A 21,521-nucleotide genomic window follows, 5' to 3' on the forward strand; every position below is an offset into this window, starting at 1 on the left:
GAAGTTACATCCATGCCATGTCATTTCCAGTTGCACACAACGCGACAGACACAACATATCTGCAGATGGGCTGGCTGTCTTTGCGCCAACGGCATACAAAAGTTTCAAACTATTTGAAAGTTTATTCTCCCAGTACGTCCTGTCTGGTAGCTTAGATCTGCTACACAATTACAACGGCTTTGTTTGTTTTATTTATACAAAAGCAAACAGTTCTTGACTGGATAAAATGCGTACCACAACCGCCCGCGATAATAACGCTTGTCATTTACAGCGCTGTTGTGTTATAGAACTCGTCTGCAAGTAATTGCTGCCTGCTGAGCTCGTCCAGTAGGGTACCATAGGTCTCACATTTGCGAGAGATTAAGCTATTGCCAATGTAAGTGACAATGCCATTTATTTATCTGTATTCAAAACCAACACATAAATGAAAATTTTGTCATTTATAATGCCAATAGCTCTAACTTTTCAAAAGGCGAAACCGTTGCATTGTAAATGCTTGTTGTTTTTTCTTTCTGGTCTTTTTTCTTTCTTGCCTCCTTTCTTTCCTTCCATTCTAGCATTTCAGCTTTTTCGATTTATCCAGCTTTTTTTTCTATCATTCTTCCTTTCTTTCTTCCATCTTTCCTTCCCTTTCTTGCTTTTGTTTCTTTCCTTTTTCCTTTTTTTTGCCATTTTTCATTTTTCCTTCCTTCCTGTCTTCTTTCATTCATTAATTCCTTATTTATTCTCCTTTTCTTTCTTGCCTTCTTTCTTTCCAACTTTCTTGCCTTCTTTCTTTCCATCTTTCTTATCTTTTTTCATATTGCCTGCTTTCTTTCTTTCTGTCCGTCTTTCTTTCCAGACTTCTGACTTGTACCATCTTTCTTTCTTTTTTCCTTCTGCCCGACTTTCTTTTCTTTCTTTCTTACATTTTTTCTTTGTCCTTTCTTTGCTTCTTTCTTTAATTTTGTTTACTTGTTTGCTTACTTCTTTCTTTCCTGTTTTTTTTCTCCATGTCTTCTTTCTCAAAGGCAGGATGCTAGCAGCCAGTGTCAGACCAATTGTTTTTACATATCTGTGTTAGCCAAGTCCTTTTGTTTTTACTAACATTATGTGGTAAACATAGTTATTTATAAGAATGTTCAACCAGACTTCGTCTATTGGTCTGTTGTTGTGCCATTTGTTTAGTCCACCCGCTCCAGCATTCATCAAGGGGCACAACATCAGCACATTTCAGCTATTCGCTGACTTCACAAATAGTTAAGGCATGCTGTCCTTTCACAGAGCGGACAGCCATACACAAAGTAGTACTGTTTACTATCATGGAGTAGTATGGTAATGTGTTTTTTTCAAAGACAACCAAAAACATTTTTGCCTTTATGGTATTTTTCAGCTTTTTGAAAAATGACGTTTTTCAAAAACCATGACAAAACAAAACAAGAATTGCAAAAAGATGGCTGCCAACGCCCGACCTGTCAGGTTTGTCAATGCTTTTTGTTAGTGTTATAACTGTACTCAGATGCCTTTTGGGTTGGGGTCGGGTTGCCCAGTTGCCTTGTAACTGTTTTCTGATCTTCCCAGCAACAGTTTCTCATTTATCAATGAGGAGTCATTATTAGACATCATATCAAGGAGTTCATGTCCCCAAAAATTTGGTTGCCTACCAGGCATCCTGGTAAGAGGTATGGACCATAACGCATCCTTCTCTCCGTCTAAGCTAAAACACTATGGCCTGTGATTTACAGCCACATGGTGTTAAACCTTCTACATAATAAATAGAGCCAAATTTATATTTATAGATACTTACCAAGAAAGCATATGGACCATCACGTGGAGTTGACTAGTACTCAATAATGATGGAAATGCACTTAATGAAGTTTTCACTAGTTGGCACCTACATCTGTAGTTAAAACAGTAGCTCACGTCTGCGTGAAGACCTTGTATTTATCCTATGACTCTCGCCGGGGGTTCTCAAACCAGGGATTTGAGACCGAGCTATAAAAGCTTCCTCGCTGTGATTATTCAGTTTCAAGGTGATACTAGACAGTTTCATAAACCTATTAAAAAAAACTTTTCCTCTAGCAAAAACTTTACGCTGAGTGAACTGTGAAATATGTCATACCCCATCAACATAATGTAATAGCCCGTTAACAAATTCAGACACATAGTATATTTTATATGTTTGTCGGTCTAGAATTTTAAAGAGGAGCTATGGAGGCGCCACTAACTAACTAAAAGAGAGAAGATCAGCTTTTTCAAGATCCAACTCACCACCATTGTGGTTTATGCTGTTTGATTCAATGAGCGCCACATTGATTGGCCGCCGGGAAGAAAAACGGTCATCGTCGCTGTCCATTTCGTTTTCCCAGTTGGCTGCTTCCCCATCATCATTGAAATTTTCATTCCCACCTTGATTCAACAGATAGTCATTTCCATCATCCTTACGGCAAAACACAGCAACTCCATAGATGCTATTGTGCCCGATTTGGTTGCTGGTGATATGCGGAAGGCTGGATGACATTATCCACACACCGCAACCTTTGTTACCTGGGACATTCAAACAAAAATAAATAGTGATTAATATGATCACATTTTAAGTACTAATTCTACATTTGTAAATGATGAAAAATGAAACAAATCAATAAGAAAATTATACAATTGTTAATATTTTGCCATTCTGGGCACTTATGGCATCCAGTATGCTTTGCTGGATAATACTAAAATCTGTTATAAAGAATGTCCGAAGTCTTAGGCAAGTTAACACTGTAGAAAAAAATCAATAATCACTATTATGCCACTGAAGAAAACAGTAAATTCCTCCAAAACGTTTTGTAAATAACCTCAAAATTTTGGCAGCAAATGAAAAGTTCTGCAACGACTCCCTCTTCAGCCACACATCCACCCCTTTGTTCAGAATTTAACAGATGATCTTTGTGTGTCTGAGATTTATTGACATGAATGAGGTTGGGCGCAACTGGGAGTCGCACGAATGGAGGGGGACAGCTGATTAGAATTTACCTATTTAATTGAATATACTACTCTGGAATTATCTCTTGGACGGCTGAGTTACCAAGTACCAAAATCTTACTCAGTGGTTACTTTGTAAGATCCACCTAAGAGTGGTACGGCCAAGTGTAGTTCTCAAAATTCTGGACTCGTGAAATAATTTTGGACTCGAGAATTAAACTTCGTCGTAGCATGACGATTTTTATATCAAAAGACCGAAAATGGCTAGTACACTATGTACAAGCATTTTCGACATATTCGAGTGACGATTTCACCTCGAAATCGTCATTTTCGTTCTGAACCCTTGGCTTCCATTATGTGTACGGCAGCCATTTTGTGAGTTGCCCTTTACATAGGCTTATAATACAGCTAAATTTGATTCCAAAGGACACGTACACCTTAATTGACTTTTCTCTGACCTGGGCAAGCTGAAACCATTGCCCCAGGCCAAACCTGTTTGGTCAGTTCCTCTCCCAGTGGCCGAATGAGATAGCATCAAGGCCCAACCGGCCATAAACCTTTTCCTCGCACACACACCCTGCCGAATCTTGCTCACACCTGTCCCTGTTCTTTTTTCTCTCACTTGCTTTATGATGGGGAGGTGCCTGTTTTTATTGGGGGTCCACCGGTATCTGATAGAAATGCGGGGCCTTGCCGGGTAATTTGTTATGGGCTGGACAAACAGAAATGTGGGCTGTCATCATGACTCTGCTTTTTCTTTGTAGTGAAAATATGTCTATGGTATACTAAAATCCGAAGAATGTTTGCCTAAAGCACAATATTTCGTATAAAGGGAGAAGCCTGACTTTGTGAATTTGAGCAGTCTCCTGAGAATATACATGCTGTTGTACTTCTAGGACGCCTGTTACCTTGGTTGCAGCCAATAAAATCGATCCTTGACTTCACCTAGAAGACTCTGAGTTTCTGTGGTCTGAATCAGGAAAGTACACGAGGTCTTTGGGTGTACCCTGACACCGCTGGGTTACCGGTTCGGTACCGGTTCTGAAAAACCCAGTACCTCAGTTTGGCGCCCAACGTGGGGCGATACCAGCGGTACCGGTCCAGCCAGAGGTTCGTGAGGAGCTTCGTGTGAAAATTCTGGAGGAAGGCCATCCACTTCATCGACCCCTGCATGTCGACGTGGTCCGAAAGTCTTTGCTGCGAGGTTCCCCGCTTCCCGACGGCTACAAAGGACTGCTGCCCTGGCTATCGCCCTGATTTGGACCCTTGAAGTTTGGTAGAGCGAAACGCTAAGACGAGTCTTCTGGTGACGGCATCGATATCTCAGTTAAGTATAAGTGGAGCGTCTCCCAGTCCTTAGTTGGTTCTTAGTCTTGGGTATCCTTTGGGATCTTTAATTTGGAACTTGCAAGTGCCAAAGCCAAAGGACTCGTGTATTCACGAGCAATATCGTAATCGATAATCCTTTGAAGTTTGGAGCTAGACTAGAGAGCGAAGATGCCTGGTCTTAGACTTGGAAATTTGTTTTGTCTTGGTTGTAATAATAGGGATTCCCGATTGGAGGACTCGTGTCCGGTTCCTCCGGTTGGAACTCCAACTTATGAATTATATGTGAAACATGGAGTAGGCCCCATCACATATAACGAAGTGTGGATCAAATACACCAGAAAAGATGGTGTTTTAAAATGGCCCCAATATGGTAGCTTTGACACAGAAATCCTAGATAATCTTGAAGTTAAACTTTTCAAAAAGAAAGCCCGGCCGGCGATGTTTGACTCTTTCCGCCTATGGCGTAAGGAGGCCAAACAGAAGGAAATTAAATTAGAGAAGAAAAATAAGAGAGAAAGGGGTATTTCGGTAATACAAGCTGCTATGCAGTTTAAAGACAATGAAGAAGAACAGATGAGTGAGCAGTTGCACAGGCAACGTAAAATGGTAATAGATAAATGCTATCCAGTTTTGCCGCCTCTTCAGCAAGATGCAGCAAAAGAGCTTGAAAAAGATTAGTTAATATCGCATTTGTTAAGTTCGCCACCCCCCTATGCGCAAAATGCCACGGCACCTCCGCAACCTTTAGTTGAGCAACCTGTGGTTGTTATGCCTCCTGCTCCTCCACCGCACCCACCAGCTACTCTTCAGCTGGCTCCTGCTCCTTTGGTGCAGCCTCCTCAAGGCCCACCGATCACATCTGCTTCACCTGTGCTTTCTACGACTTTGCCTAGTGCACCTTCCACTTCTCCTAATGCTCCCTCTGCTATTGCCTCTGCTCCTGCCTTATCTCACCCTGTTTCTCTGCCTGTTCTTCCGTCAGTTTCTCCTTCCGTTCGACAGAGAATGGCCAACACCGTTACTAATCTTTTCTCACCTTTCTTCGGGTCGCCTAATACGACCCCTAACACGGAACGAAGACAGTTGGGGAGTCAACTGCCTGACTATCGAGATAGAGAGATTTACTGAATTGTTTAGCACATAAATGGGTTATCGACGCTGTAAGGTTTGATGTAGAGTCAGTCATGGAAGTCTTCCGTCAATGGGGAGCACCGAAGAGATATGTTTTTGAACAAATGTGTGTTTTTCTCTGTGAAGATTTGGAAGACAATGATCTGGAATACAACCCGCCCGAGTTGTGTCGTGTGCGGTTCGATTTCGCAGAGGGCATGATCGTAGGTCCCGATGTCGAGAGAGCGGTTGAGATATTGTTGTCATATCGGAGTAAGGGGGGGCACGTCTCAATCACTATTTGAGCGTGACGCATCCGGTAGGAAAAAGGCGCGACAATACCCCATGAGAGAAGTTCCCCCACAATGGAGAGAGGGTGACGCAAATGCTAACCCACCTATTCTGCCACACTTTCAGCGTGTGTGGGTACATGTTCCATGGAAGAGAGCTGAAGTTTTAGCTCTTAAACAGACATTACCTGATCCCCGTAAAAATCCTGCAGGGTATTACAAAGAGTTGTCACAGACTGCAGGTTCATGTATCATGAATTTAGCCGATATCGATATGTTATTTGGGAACGTTGTTCCACAGCCTTTATGGGGAAAGATTCGTCATACAGATCATGATCAGGAGTTAGGTGACTCATGGGCTAATATTGCTGCTGCAGATGCCCTACAAATTGGTGGTGCTAAACCTGAGCCTTTAGTAGCAGACCTCCCTGGCAGGATTATTAATTACATGAAAACTATAATGCCTGCCATGCGAGTAAATTGGGATAAATTGTCTGCGTGTAAGCAGAAGAAAGATGAAACGGTGTCACATTTCTTCTCCAGGTTTGAAGAGACGTTTGTCGACCACAGTGGTCAAGATATGAGCACAGAAGGTGGTCAGCGTTTGTTCGTCGATAAATTTGTGCACAATCTGCTTCCAGAGTTGTGTAAAAAGTTAAAGGATTCAGAGAGTTCTTGGGCAGTTTCCTCTTCAGCACAGATATTGGCTACTGCACAATATTACGAAAATCGAGACAAAGATGAGAAAGATAGAGCAGAAAAGAAAACCAAGGAGTTAAAAACAAAGGTTTTGTTACAGCAAGCATATCCGCCACGTGGTGGTGGTGGCCAGAATAATGGTGGTCAGAATAACTATCAGAATAATTATCAACAGCCTCAACAGTATCAGAGGAACTCGCAAAGAGTCGAGTATACTCAACCACGTGTCCCTGTAGGCCCCAATCAGTGTTAGTATTGCAAGGAAGAGGGTCATTTTAAGTATAGTTGCCCTATCTTGTTACAGCGCGCAAATGGTGCTTCTGGTGTAAGAGGTCGAGGTGTTCAGCAAGCGCCTAGAGGTAGAGGACGTGGAAATTTTCCCCAGAACGCTCGTCCCCTTCCACCTCAAAATTCTATGAATAGGTTCGATCAGAAGAATAACGCATCTGGTAGGACAGCTCAGTATTATGCTGACGATTACTATACAGAAGATGAGCATTGGGAAGGTAATGATTGCTAGGACAGCCGTAGACAAAGAGAGGGAGTTGTTTCAGTTCCAGTAGATCAGAGTGGACCATACGTCGAGGTGATTACATCAGGTGTGTCAGAACCTTTTCTGTTGGATACTGGTGCTACAAAGAGTTCTATTATGCACTCCAAACTCCCTGGCGCACCTTTGTCTGGCGAAATGAATGTTTCTGTAGGTTTTTCTGGCGCCCCGGTTAGGAATCCGATTTCTGACCCTTTGTCTCTTTCTGTTGGTCCTTGTGAATTAGAAGCACCCCTTATTCTGACAACAGGTTGTGGTGAAAATTTGTTGGGATTGGATCTGTTAAAAAGATTGTATGCGACTTTGTACTGTTCTCCTTCAGGAGTACAACTTACTTTAGGTAAGAAAGTGGTTTCCCCAATGTATTTGTCAAGGGATGAACTTCCAACAGAATTGTCGTTTCTTCCTGATATTCTTTGGGCTACTGGTTCTAATGATGTGGGTCTTTTAGAAATACCACCATATGTTGTAACATTGAAAGCAAATGTTAAAATGCCACGAATTCCCCAATATAGAATTTCTAGTGAAGGTGAAAAAGCTTTGCTAGCGATCATTTACGATCTAATTGAAAAAGATGTCATTGAAGAAACAAGAGGCAACTTTGCAATAGTCCTGTTCTGCCTGTTTTGAAACGAACTGATCCTTCTCAGCCACCTGTTTACAGATTTGTGATTGATCTTAGAGAGGTCAATAAAATAGTTGTGCCACAATTTCCAGTTGTCCCCGACATTACTGCCCTATTAACTATGATTCCAGCTTCTGCAACTTGGTTTTCGGTGAGCGACCTGAAGAATGCTTTCTTCAGCATCCCGATTGCTGAGGAGAGCAGGGATATTTTTCCTTCAGTTTAGGAGGACGCAGCTTCCGCTTTAAACGCGCTCCTCAGGGCTACTGTGAAAGTCCATCAATATATAGTCAAGCTCTAAAGACACAGCTTGATACGATTGTTTTACCTGAAGGTGCTACTCTTGTACAGTACGTTGATGATTTGCTTGTTGCTGCAGATACTGAGGAAATATGTAAGAAAGCCACGTTGTCATTGTTGCGTCATCTGTGTGATTTGCATCACAAGGTGTCACTTTCCAAATTGCAATATTGTCGACAAGAAGTGACCTACTTAGGTCATCTCTTATCGAAGGAGGGAAGGAAACTGACCCCAGAAAGAATTCAGGCAATAGCGAAATTGAGCGTGCCAAGAACACAGAGAGAAGTGCGTGCTTTCTTGGGCATTACATCGTACTGTAGACAGTGGATTCCAAATTTTTCGTTATTAGCCAAACCTTTGGTGGCATTAACGTGTAAAGATACACCCAATCCCGTTCCTTGGTCTGAAGAGTGTCAGAAAAGTTTTTCTGAATTGCGCACAGCATTATGTTCGGCTCCTGTGTTAGGTACCCCCAACTACAGTAAGCCCTTTACATTGTATGTCCATGAGAAACAAGGCTGTGCATTATCAGTATTGACTCAGTTGTTTGGAGGCAAGCAGCGCCCATGTGCATATTTTTCATCGACTTTGGATCCGGTAGGTAAAGCATTGCCAAGTTGTTTAAGAGCTACAGCAGCAGCAGCTGTTTCTATTCGACAGTCTGCTGGTCTAGTGATGAATAACATGCTAGTCGTAATGGTCCCACATGCAGTAGACATGTTGTTAAACAGAACCAGGAACACAGCACTTAACTAGTGCTTGATTGTCAGGTTACGAATTAACATTGTTAGCGAGTCATGTGCATATAAAAGGATGCAACAGTCTAAACCCAGCTACGTTGTTGCCAATTGTAGAGGAATTAGATGCTTCAGAACAGCATGATTGTTTTCTTAGAACAGAAGAAGAAACGAAAGGGAGAATAGATCTTAGGGACACTCCTCTTGCTGAATGTGATGGTACCTTATGGGTGGATGGTTCATGCTTCAAGCTCCCGAATGGTGACACGACTGCAGCATATGCTGTCACGACTTTGCATACGATTGTTGAAGCTGCACGTATTCCACATAATTCAGCTCAAGCAGCAGAATTGATTGCACTCACGAGAGTATGTGTGTTGTCAAAAGGAATGAAAGTGACTGTCTATACCGACAGTCAGTATGCATTTGGTGTGGCTCACAGTTTTGGACGATTGTGGAAAGAACGTGGGTTCCTGACTTCGCATGGAGCTAAGATTCAGCATGGTCAGTTGGTGAATGAGCTCCTTGAATCACTGACCTTCCCTGTGCAAATGGCGATTGTGAAATGTAGTGCTCACAAGAAGGTGACTGATGATGTTGTTTGTGGAAATGCATTTGCTGACGAAATCGCGAAAGAAACTGCAAGGAATGTGATGAGCCGAATGTATGTTGCAGGCCCTGCAAGATGGGTTGGTGATGTTGGAATGTGTGAAGACACGATAGAGAGTGTGAAGTCTATTCAAGCTGAGGCTACAGAGAAAGAGTTGAGCATGTGGAGAGAAAGTACGGGTAGAATGGATGCAAATGGTTGTTGGGTTGAATTGTCAGAGCATCAGAGATGGTTGTTACCCGATGCATATGTGCTTGCAGTGGTTACAATGGCTCATGGAATGTCTCACATCAGTGTGAAAGGGATTTGTAAGTTGTTGGCTCCAGTATGGCAAAATTCAGGAATTCCCAAGTGTGCAGAGAGTGTTGTCAAGAATTGCATGGTGTGTCTGAAACACAATCCTGGTAGGGGAACCCCAACTCCAGCTGGTCATTTTGCACCTCCTACGTATCCGTTCGAGGTTTTGCAGCTAGATTTTATCCACATGGAGAGGTGCAACAATTTAAAATACGTACTCGTTGTTGTTTGTGCCTTCCCAAGATGGGTAGAAGCATATCCCCTAAAGGACAATACTGCCTTGTCCACAGCGAAAGCCCTTGTGAAAGAGTTCTTCCCCAGATTCGGAATTCCTAGAATGGTCTGGAGTGATAATGGGAGTGAATTTGTGGGTTGTGTGATGAAGAGAGTATGTGAAGGGCTAGGCATTCAGCAAAAGTTCCACGCTGCAAATCACCCCCAATTAGCTGGATTAGTAGAATGTTATAATGGCACGCTTAGGTTAAAACTAGCCAAAATTCAAGCGAGCACAGGTCTTAAATGGCCTGATGCTCTACCCTTAGCACTCCTATCAACCAGAATGACTGTGCATTCACAAGTAAAACTTAGTCCCTATGAGATTGTTTTTGGCCGCCCGGCCAACATATGGGGAGTGCCAAGGCCCACTAAGTTCAGCGAACTCAAACACCCAGTTTTGCTTGATTATCTGTACGAATTGACGGCTAAATTGCGTGTTTTGCATCAACAGGTTCACGACACCCTGCCTCCGGTCTCTGAAGCTCCAGGACATCAGATCGACCCTGGATCCTGGGTGCTGGTCAAGAACTTCCAGCGAACCAAGAACGACCAGCCCAGGTGGACCGGACCGCACCTCGTCCTTCTCTCCACAAGATCAGCTGTTCGAGTGGAGGGGAAGGCAAACTGGATTCACGGGATCCATTGCAAACGGATCCCTCTGCCTCTGCCGTATGACCAGTGGGTCCAGAAGGGTGTCGCCGACTCAGAAACTGAAACTGTACCACGCTTTCTGCCTTTCAGTGATGCACGAGTAAAAGGAACATTTACTGAACAAGAGAGCGAGAACATTTTGCAACCAGTTGTATCACCGTCATTTCGATTGGACACTTCAGAACCTGAACTCCTTTTCCAAGATAATACAATACCAGGAAAACAACGGTATCATTTGAGGCCGAGAAATACGAACTAATAAAAGTGTTTTTTTTCCTCCAAGTACTATTTTTGAAAGCGCAGCTCTCCCATCTGAGAAACTTGCTTATTTTTGTTTTTCGAACCGCCATCCGGGTTCCGCTGCTAGGGCCGCGATTGCCCAAAGTCTTTGGGGTGCAGCTGACGACGTTAGGTCGGCAGTTCTGGTTGGTCTAAGGGAGTTGCCCTGGACTGACAGAAGCATTCCTTAGCAGAATCAACCTCCCATCGCGGGCAGCACTTTAGAGAGGATGGAGTTTTCCGAGATGGAGAGACCTGCCAAAAGAGTGAACTTTAAACACAAGATTTGTAAAATAATGACAAAGAAAAGCTTTTTGATATTGTGCATTTTCATGTTATTTAGTGTGATGATATTTTTAATAAGTTATGTTTTATTCTCTTTTCGAGTAACATTTGCACCCACTACATCGCCCATACCTCCTCCTTCTACTGTTTCCCCACACTCTTTTCAACCCCTCCCTGAACACAAATCAGCTAGGAGATTAGAGTTCATTAATAACTCCTTTGTTCAGCTCTTGCACCAACACCAACTTGTAATGAACACAACTAACTGTTGGGTGTGTGGTCTTATGCCTCACACAACGGATAAAGGTATCCCTTATCTGATCCTGCCTTTCAGCCATAATGGTTCTGTGTGGGCATACAGAACAATGTTCATATATGCTCGTGAAGTCCACCCCCTACGTTCTGTAAGAGACAATCCTAAAAATAGTGCTCTAGTTAAGGGTATAGTCGACATGATTAAGGAAGATATTTCTTATGTAACTACCCCCGAAGATGAGACACTTGCCTATATAGGATGGAACGTGACCGGATATGGAACTACTCTGAGTGAGAAACAGCAAGCTAAGAGATCCTCCCCGATTTGGATTGTACCCCATCAGGGTCACCTGTGTCTGCAAGGTACTGGCAAGAATCCCAGAGCTCAGTTAGGGAAGAGTGCCTGTACTGAAACGTATGTTTTTGGGTCTCAGACTTCCCCTGCGTTTTTAGCAGCTAAGGGTACCTACTTCATCTGCCATGATAGAGCCTATACATGGTTGCCCCCTGACTTTTCGGGCTCATGTTTTATTTCGTTCCTGTTGCCTCCCACCTACACAGCAGCGGCAGATTACCACAAGACAAGGCTAGTTAGAGGTGTCTTGAGTAAAGAAGACACTGCAGGACAAGAATTTGGGGACTTCACAAAGGGTTTTCTGCCGTTCTGGGGACCCATGGTTAACAGCAGGAACATCAGGCAATTGACAAGGGTGGTTGAGTCCACCGTAATTGAAACTGCCGGTGCCCTTAGTAACTTGACTGCTGAGCTCCAGTCGGATCGTCTTATGACCCTTCAGAACAGGGTCGCTTTAGATGTCATACTTGCAGACCGAGGTGGGGTATGTAGATTGATCCAATCGAGTTGCTGTGTTTTCATTCCAGATAACGCTCCGACAGTGTACCAGGCCATCTCCAAACTGCATAAGATTTCCGAATCTATTCATGTAGATAAAGGAGATTGGTCATTAATGGGGTGGTTCTGGGAACTGATATCCGCCTGGGGATGGAAAATCCTGATGGTCATTGGGATGGTCTTAGCCATTCTTTTCCTGTTCTGTCTGTGCGTACAGTGTGCTCCTGCAATATGTGGCCTCTGTGTTACATCATGTGTAAGGAAACCTGTATCAAGAGACGAGCTAAGTACTAGAATGATGTTACAGCAACATCTCAATGACTTTAGGAATATAGACCTGGACTCAGATTAGCATGAGATTAGATTAATTGCCTATGTAAGGGCAAAAGGAGGGTTTGTAGTTCTGAAAATTCTGGACTCGTGAAATAATTTTGGACTCGAGAATTAAACTTCGTCGTAGCATGACGATTTTTATATCAAAAGACCGAAAATGGGGGGGCGTGGCCGGCGATCAACCAAGATGGCCGCGTTCTAGTGGAGCTCCGAGAGTGAGACCGTAGCCCAGCATAAATCCGGCCAGTTATCCTGCTTCGACACAGCCCAGACTATAGGACCTTGTAACGGAGGTGAATCGACGAGTATCGATCCCACTCTGAGCTCGCTGCGACTCCGGAGCTGCGCCGTGCGAGAGCCCGCGGCCTACATCCGCGTCATAGGCACCGGCCTAAATTTGAGAGGACTGCCGGAGGAGCGCCGGTGGCTGTCCTGAAGCGGGGGCGCGAGGCGGAGCTGAGACGCCTGGAGGCGGGTGAGTGGTGCTCCGGCTGCCCCCCCCTACCGCCCGACCTCGCCCCTCCAGCGAACACCCGAACAGAGTAGCTGGTTCCCTTCGCCAGTAGAGCCTATGCTCAGGAGGCCGTGAGACCGGGACCAACGCCGGCCAAACCTGCGCTCTTGGCGGCTCACTGCGGCGCACACAGACTGAGGACACTTCTGCTCCCGTGCCAGCGGATATAGCCCACGCTGGATCGGGGGGCCCTCCTCCTGCTGTGAAGTACCTATTCGACCGTCGAGGGAGCCTGGGGCGGGTGTCCCCGAGGGGCGCCTTGACGACTTGGGAGGGGAGAGGCCTGACTTCCTTGCCTGGAACACTGACCGATATCACGGCGCACCCCCTCACCTGCGCTAGTGTGTCCCGAGGTGGTGCCCCCTCACTGACCCATAATGAGCGGCAGGGGTACTCGGGGGTGCCAGCAGAGCAAGCTGGACAAATTTGCTTATGCCAAGGACTTTCCCCCGCTGGTGCAGCAGAAAAGGACCAGTGCTAAGGTCGCGGAGGGCGGCGCGGTCCCCGCCATAACGTTGGAGGACATCATGGCAGCCCTGACTCAGGTCCAAACCACGGTTGGTTCAATCTCGACGGATGTCACACTTCTGCCGGCGGACCTACAAAAAATGTCGTCGAGGGTTTCAGTGGTGGAACAGGTCACCACGACCCTCACCTCGGACACGGCATCACTGCTGAAACGGGTGGCAAAATTGGAGGATGACAACAAATTCCTAACAGACAAAATGGACGACCAGGAAGGGCGCTCCAGGCGCAATAATATCCGCCTTATTGGTCTGCCGGAATCGGATGGGGGCCTGCCATGGACCTGTATGTGAAAGACCTCGTGAAGAATGTGCTGCAACCAAAAGGCCTGTCCAAATTTTTCTCGGTGGAGCGGGCGCACAGGGTCCCGGGAGGGCGTCCACGCACCGGGGCACGTCCGCGACCCGTTATAGCGCGCATATTCAACTTTAGAGATCGCGATGCCATCCTGCAAACGGCGAGGACCGCGCCACCCATAAAGATACAAAACTCTGAGGTACTCATTTTCCCAGACTACACGACGGCGGTGGCGCGAAACGGAGAAGTTTCATCGAGGTGAAGAAAACGTTGAGATCTCGTGAGTTGCCTTATTCCATGCTCTTTCCGGCGCGCCTCAGGGTAGTGGCTGATAAAAAAACTTGGTTCTTTGATACGACGGAGGACGCACACGACTGGCTTGAGGGATGGAGACCAGCTGAAGGCCCTGGCAGAGCAAACAGCAGGCGCAGAGGGCAGGGGCAGGCCGACGAGCCTGACCAGACTGGGCAAGAGGAACGGACCGAGGCCGACCCGGCTGCAGACTCTGGGGAATGACTCCTATTGCCTTCAGGGAAGTACCTCTGATTTTTTGCTGTGAACTATAAACGGTGAACTGAAGTTTGTCCTACTGATGTTCACCCCCCTTGTTATGCTACTGTGACTTTATAATTGAGCTGGGACGTTGGAACAGTTAGGGGCTACTTGGTCCTCCTTGGGCTTTCACCCCCCCTACGCTTTTGTAAGCAACGTTGTTTCCTGATGGGGATCGTAAGCACTCTGCTGAGTTGGTGTGGCGGGCAGTTTGGAGTCCGCGAAGCAGGGAGGCAGGGAGGGGGGAGGGAAGGGGGGTAAGTTTTCTGTTGTTCGTTATGTTTTTTGTTGATGCGATACACCAAATTACACTCAGAGGCACACTGTTTGGAACCACAGAAACAAATATTTGTCGAGTTGCCACACTGATCCAAGATGATGGGGGTTGACGCACACACAATTCCGCGGGGAGATGGGGCTAGTATGACACCTTCTCTTTCGATACTCTCCTGGAATGTCCGGGGCCTGGGGGACAAAATCAAGCGGGGTCTGGTCCTGAGGAGCATTAAAAGGGAGGGGGCTGCAGTAATCCTCCTACAGGAGACGCATCTCACCGGCACGGCCACGAAAGCAATGGACAGGTGGGGTTTTAAGATGGTGGCCCACTCCGAGTTCACTTCTGGGTCCAGGGGAGTCGGTGTTCTAGTGAAAAAACAGTTCCCCCTATACACGCACAATGGGAGGGAAAACCTGTTAACATCGTTTCCGTTTACATCCCACCTGCATTACAGGCGATGGCCCTATCGGACCTTAGCACTTTCATACTGGGACTCCCTGAGGGAGATTTGCTTCTTGGGGGTGATTTTAATTTGGTAGCTAATAGCCTAATGGACAGGGCCCCCCCGAAATTGGCACCAGCAGGTACAACACGACTGGAGGGCTTCCTGGCTGCTATGGGACTGGAAGACCTCTGGAGGAAATACAATCCCCAGGACCGACAGTACACATATCACTCCAGTGTACACAACACTCTCACCAGGCTTGACTATTTCCTTAGCTCACCGGGTGGTCCGGGTACTGTGTCCGAGGGGGAAATAAGGCCGCGTGGTATCTCTGATCACTCCCCACTACTGCTTACCTACGCACATCACCGACCAACACGGCGTCGGATTTATCCGATCCGCGCTGCATACCTCCACAATTCTAAGATCAGGAAGGAGCTGAAGGTAGGAACCAAACAGTACTTCCGAGACAACACAGGCTCGGTGTCATCTGCCACCACTCTGTGGGAGTCCCAGACACTCCACACCACTGGAATCAAGCTAGCCGGGCTGAAGAGAGGTGTTACCTCGAAACCGGGCCGTTCCTCGGATGCTTGTTTCCGTTCTGGGAAGGACATGGCTTTTGTAGTTCGGACTGGACTGTTCCCATGGGGCACAGGGTCAGCGCTGATTTGCATATCGCCATTGTCTAACCCAGGGTGGTGTGGAGTGGAAAAACGATGGATTTGGGCCCAGATCTTTGGACTGGGGTGAATGTGTGACATTGATCCACATTCTGTCCATCATTGTTGTGTTTGCAGTTACCGCTCTAAGTGTACTGGGGATGCTCAGACGTGAGTCCCAGACACTCCACACCACTGGAATCAAGCTAGCCGGGCTGAAGAGAGGTGTTACCTCGAAACCGGGCCGGTCCTCGGATGCTTGTTTCCGTTCTGGGAAGGACATGGCTTTTGTAGTTCGGACTGGACTGTTCCCATGGGGCACAGGGTCAGCGCTGATTTGCATATCGCCATTGTCTAACCCAGGGTGGTGTGGAGTGGAAAAACGATGGATTTGGGCCCAGATCTTTGGCCTGGGGTGAATGTGTGACATTGATCCACATTCTGTCCATCATTGTTGTGTTTGCAGTTACCGCTCTAAGTGTACTGGGGATGCTCAGACGTGAGTCCCAGACACTCCACCCCACTGGAATCAGGCTAGCCGGGCTGAAGAGAGGTGTTACCTCGAAACCGGGCCGGTCCTCGGATGCTTGTTTCCGTTCTGGGAAGGACATGGCTTTTGTAGTTCGGACTGGACTGTTCCCATGGGGCACAGGGTCAGCGCTGATTTGCATATCGCCATTGTCTAACCCAGGGTGGTGTGGAGTGGAAAAACGATGGATTTGGGCCCAGATCTTTGGACTGGGGTGAATGTGTGACATTGATCCACATTCTGTCCATCATTGTTGTGTTTGCAGTTACCGCTCTAAGTGTACTGGGGATGCTCAGACGTGAGTCCCAGACACTCCACACCACTGGAATCAAGCTAGCCGGGCTGAAGAGAGGTGTTACCTCGAAACCGGGCCGGTCCTCGGATGCTTGTTTCCGTTCTGGGAAGGACATGGCTTTTGTAGTTCGGACTGGACTGTTCCCATGGGGCACAGGGTCAGCGCTGATTTGCATATCGCCATTGTCTAACCCAGGGTGGTGTGGAGTGGAAAAACGATGGATTTGGGCCCAGATCTTTGGACTGGGGTGAATGTGTGACATTGATCCACATTCTGTCCATCATTGTTGTGTTTGCAGTTACCGCTCTAAGTGTACTGGGGATGCTCAGACGTGAGTCCCAGACACTCCACACCACTGGAATCAAGCTAGCCGGGCTGAAGAGAGGTGTTACCTCGAAACCGGGCCGGTCCTCGGATGCTTGTTTCCGTTCTGGGAAGGACATGGCTTTTGTAGTTCGGACTGGACTGTTCCCATGGGGCACAGGGTCAGCGCTGATTTGCATATCGCCATTGTCTAACCCAGGGTGGTGTGGAGTGGAAAAACGATGGATTTGGGCCCAGATCTTTGGACTGGGGTGAATGTGTGACATTGATCCACATTCTGTCCATCATTGTTGTGTTTGCAGTTACCGCTCTAAGTGTACTGGGGATGCTCAGACGTGAGTCCCAGACACTCCACACCACTGGAATCAAGCTAGCCGGGCTGAAGAGAGGTGTTACCTCGAAACCGGGCCGGTCCTCAGATGCTTGTTTCCGTTCTGGGAAGGACATGGCTTTTGTAGTTCGGACTGGACTGTTCCCATGGGGCACAGGGTCAGCGCTGATTTGCATATCGCCATTGTCTAACCCAGGGTGGTGTGGAGTGGAAAAACGATGGATTTGGGCCCAGATCTTTGGACTGGGGTGAATGTGTGACATTGATCCACATTCTGTCCATCATTGTTGTGTTTGCAGTTACCGCTCTAAGTGTACTGGGGATGCTCAGACGTGAGTCCCAGACACTCCACACCACTGGAATCAAGCTAGCCGGGCTGAAGAGAGGTGTTACCTCGAAACCGGGCCGGTCCTCGGATGCTTGTTTCCGTTCTGGGAAGGACATGGCTTTTGTAGTTCGGACTGGACTGTTCCCATGGGGCACAGGGTCAGCGCTGATTTGCATATCGCCATTGTCTAACCCAGGGTGGTGTGGAGTGAAAAAACGATGGATTTGGGCCCAGATCTTTGGACTGGGGTGAATGTGTGACATTGATCCACATTCTGTCCATCATTGTTGTGTTTGCAGTTACCGCTCTAAGTGTACTGGGGATGCTCAGACGTGAGTCCCAGACACTCCACACCACTGGAATCAAGCTAGCCGGGCTGAAGAGAGGTGTTACCTCGAAACCGGGCCGGTCCTCGGATGCTTGTTTCCGTTCTGGGAAGGACATGGCTTTTGTAGTTCGGACTGGACTGTTCCCATGGGGCACAGGGTCAGCGCTGATTTGCATATCGCCATTGTCTAACCCAGGGTGGTGTGGAGTGGAAAAACGATGGATTTGGGCCCAGATCTTTGGACTGGGGTGAATGTGTGACATTGATCCACATTCTGTCCATCATTGTTGTGTTTGCAGTTACCGCTCTAAGTGTACTGGGGATGCTCAGACGTGAGTCCCAGAACCTCCACACCACTGGAATCAAGCTAGCCGGGCTGAAGAGAGGTGTTACCTCGAAACCGGGCCGGTCCTCGGATGCTTGTTTCCGTTCTGGGAAGGACATGGCTTTTGTAGTTCGGACTGGACTGTTCCCATGGGGCACAGGGTCAGCGCTGATTTGCATATCGCCATTGTCTAACCCAGGGTGGTGTGGAGTGGAAAAACGATGGATTTGGGCCCAGATCTTTGGACTGGGGTGAATGTGTGACATTGATCCACATTCTGTCCATCATTGTTGTGTTTGCAGTTACCGCTCTAAGTGTACTGGGGATGCTCAGACGTGAGTCCCAGACACTCCACACCACTGGAATCAAGCTAGCCGGGCTGAAGAGAGGTGTTACCTCGAAACCGGGCCGGTCCTCGGATGCTTGTTTCCGTTCTGGGAAGGACATGGCTTTTGTAGTTCGGACTGGACTGTTCCCATGGGGCACAGGGTCAGCGCTGATTTGCATATCGCCATTGTCTAACCCAGGGTGGTGTGGAGTGGAAAAATGATGGATTTGGGCCCAGATCTTTGGACTGGGGTGAATGTGTGACATTGATCCACATTCTGTCCATCATTGTTGTGTTTGCAGTTACCGCTCTAAGTGTACTGGGGATGCTCAGACGTGAGTCCCAGACACTCCACACCACTGGAATCAAGCTAGCCGGGCTGAAGAGAGGTGTTACCTCGAAACCGGGCCGATCCTCGGATGCTTGTTTCCGTTCTGGGAAGGACATGGCTTTTGTAGTTCGGACTGGACTGGACTGTTCCCATGGGGCACAGGGTCAGCGCTGATTTGCATATCGCCATTGTCTAACCCAGGGTGGTGTGGAGTGGAAAAACGATGGATTTGGGCCCAGATCTTTGGACTGGGGTGAATGTGTGACATTGATCCACATTCTGTCCATCATTGTTGTGTTTGCAGTTACCGCTCTAAGTGTACTGGGGATGCTCAGACGTGAGTCCCAGACACTCCACACCACTGGAATCAAGCTAGCCGGGCTGAAGAGAGGTGTTACCTCGAAACCGGGCCGGTCCTCGGATGCTTGTTTCCGTTCTGGGAAGGACATGGCTTTTGTAGTTCGGACTGGACTGTTCCCATGGGGCACAGGGTCAGCGCTGATTTGCATATCGCCATTGTCTAACCCAGGGTGGTGTGGAGTGGAAAAACGATGGATTTGGGCCCAGATCTTTGGCTGGGGTGAATGTGTGACATTGATCCACATTCTGTCCACAATTGTTGTGTTTGCAGTTACCGCTCTAAGTGTACTGTGAATGCTCAGACGTGAGTCCCAGACACTCCACACCACTGGAATCAAGCTAGCCGGGCTGAAGAGAGGTGTTACCTCGAAACCGGGCCGGTCCTCGGATGCTTGTTTCCGTTCTGGGAAGGACATGGCTTTTGTAGTTCGGATTGGACTGTTCCCATGGGGCACAGGGTCAGCGCTGATTTGCATATCGCCATTGTCTAACCCAGGGTGGTGTGGAGTGGAAAAACGATGGATTTGGGCCCAGATCTTTGGACTGGGGTGAATGTGTGACATTGATCCACATTCTGTCCTTCATTGTTGTGTTTGCAGTTACCACTCTGTGGGAGGCCTACAAAACAGTACTTCGGGGACATGCAATAGTCTCCATTACAGCGCTTAGGCGGGAGGGTCGGGCGGAACTGTTGGCTCTGGAGACAGCGATGGCTGGGGCAGAGGCGAGGCATGCGGCGGACCCAAACCCCAATACAGCACACACTTTACGAATAGCTCAACATCGTCATAAAACACACCTGACGGAGGAAGTCAAGCTGCAACTGTCGGCCACACGACACAAAATTTACGAGATGGGCGACAAAGCAGGCAAGTTGCTGGCTTGGCTGGACAGACGTGACAGGCGAGACAGGTGGATAGCACAACTGGCGATAGGGGGAGGGGACCCTATTAGAGATCCTGCTACAATAGTACACGCACTAGCTCGTCACTACGAAACAGTATACGCGTCGGAGTCTACGATCTCAGAAGACGAAGCATACACCTACATTAGAGATCTTAAAATGCCGTCGCTGACAGAGGAGGAGGCTCAGGCCCTGGACGCAGACCTAACGACCGGTGAGGTACAATTGGCGATTAAAGCCCTGCAGACGGGTAAGGCACTGGGACCCAATGGAATACCAGTTGACTTATACAAGCAACAGGCAGACACGCTTGCACCACACTTGCTACGTATGTTCGCGGAAAGCTTAGAGGCAGGGGAACTCCCGCTAGATCAGCGCACGGCCACGATTGTAGCAATCCTAAAACCAGGGAAACCAGCTGACCTCTGCACGTCGTACCGCCCAATCTCACTCATTAACGCAGAGGCTAAAATACTCGCGAAACTGTTGGCACAACGCCTCACGTCCCATCTGCCCAAACTCGTACATAAGGACCAATCCGGCTTTATGCCGGGCAGGAACACGGCGCTTAACTTACGCAGAGTACACGGTGCACTGGCGCGCGCGCAGTATCTCTTAGAGCCCGCGGTGATACTATCCCTCGACGCCCAAATGGCGTTTGACACGGTCCACTGGCCCTTTCTATTTGCGGTGCTACGTCACTTTGGTTTCGGCCCAAAGTTTTGCTCCTGGATCCGTCTGCTGTATGCAAGACCGATGGCGCATGTAGCCGCTAATGGCCACATCTCGGCAGACTTCCCGTTGTTTAGGGGCACGCGCCAGGGCTGCCCACTATCCCCATTGTTATTTGCCCTGGTCCTTGAATCTCTGGCCGAGTGGATTAGGAGGGAGCCCACGATCAGTGGTATCCGCTGGACGGATGACTGGGAAGATAAAATTTCCCTTTACGCCGACGATGTTTTAATATATCTCACCTCGCCCAAGCGCTCGATTAACACACTACTAGATGTCTGCACGGCATACGGAAGAGCTTCAGGTTATTCGATCAACTGGTCCAAGTCCACCATGTACATACTGCGCGGTCCTGCGCCGCACTTGCCGGACTCTTGCCCGCTGCGGATCTCTGATGCGGGGTTCAAATACTTAGGGATATACGTTACGGCTGACCCTGATGTTTTCCGCACACACAATCTACAGCCCCCTCTTGACCGCCTCAAGCATGACATCCGACACTGGGCGTCACTGCCGCTGACGCTATTAGGTAAAGCGGCCCTGTTCAAAATGATGGCCCTGCCGCGCTTCCTCTACGTTCTAGAAAACACACCTTACTCTGTCCCCCCTGCGTACTTCAAAACCATCGAAGCGAACGTCTCGGTGCTACTATGGGGCTCCAGGCCGGCCCGCATAGCGCAAGCCAAGCTCACGCGCGGCTGGTACGACG

At 47.8% G+C, this 21,521-nt stretch overlaps 1 protein-coding gene across 1 annotated transcript in view; it reads right to left on the reverse strand.

Moving 5' to 3' along the window:
* Positions 1-21,521, reverse strand: part of FBXO10 (F-box protein 10) — a 649,798-nt gene that overhangs the window by 147,265 nt on the left and 481,012 nt on the right. Inside the window, exon 8 of the mRNA XM_078676241.1 lies at positions 2,251-2,526. Coding sequence (XP_078532367.1) covers positions 2,251-2,526 — 276 coding nt within the window. The remainder of the gene's footprint in view (positions 1-2,250; positions 2,527-21,521) is intronic.

Source organism: Lissotriton helveticus, chromosome 2_1 (genome assembly GCF_964261635.1).
Source record: "Lissotriton helveticus chromosome 2_1, aLisHel1.1, whole genome shotgun sequence".
Lineage (NCBI taxonomy): Eukaryota > Metazoa > Chordata > Amphibia > Caudata > Salamandridae > Lissotriton > Lissotriton helveticus.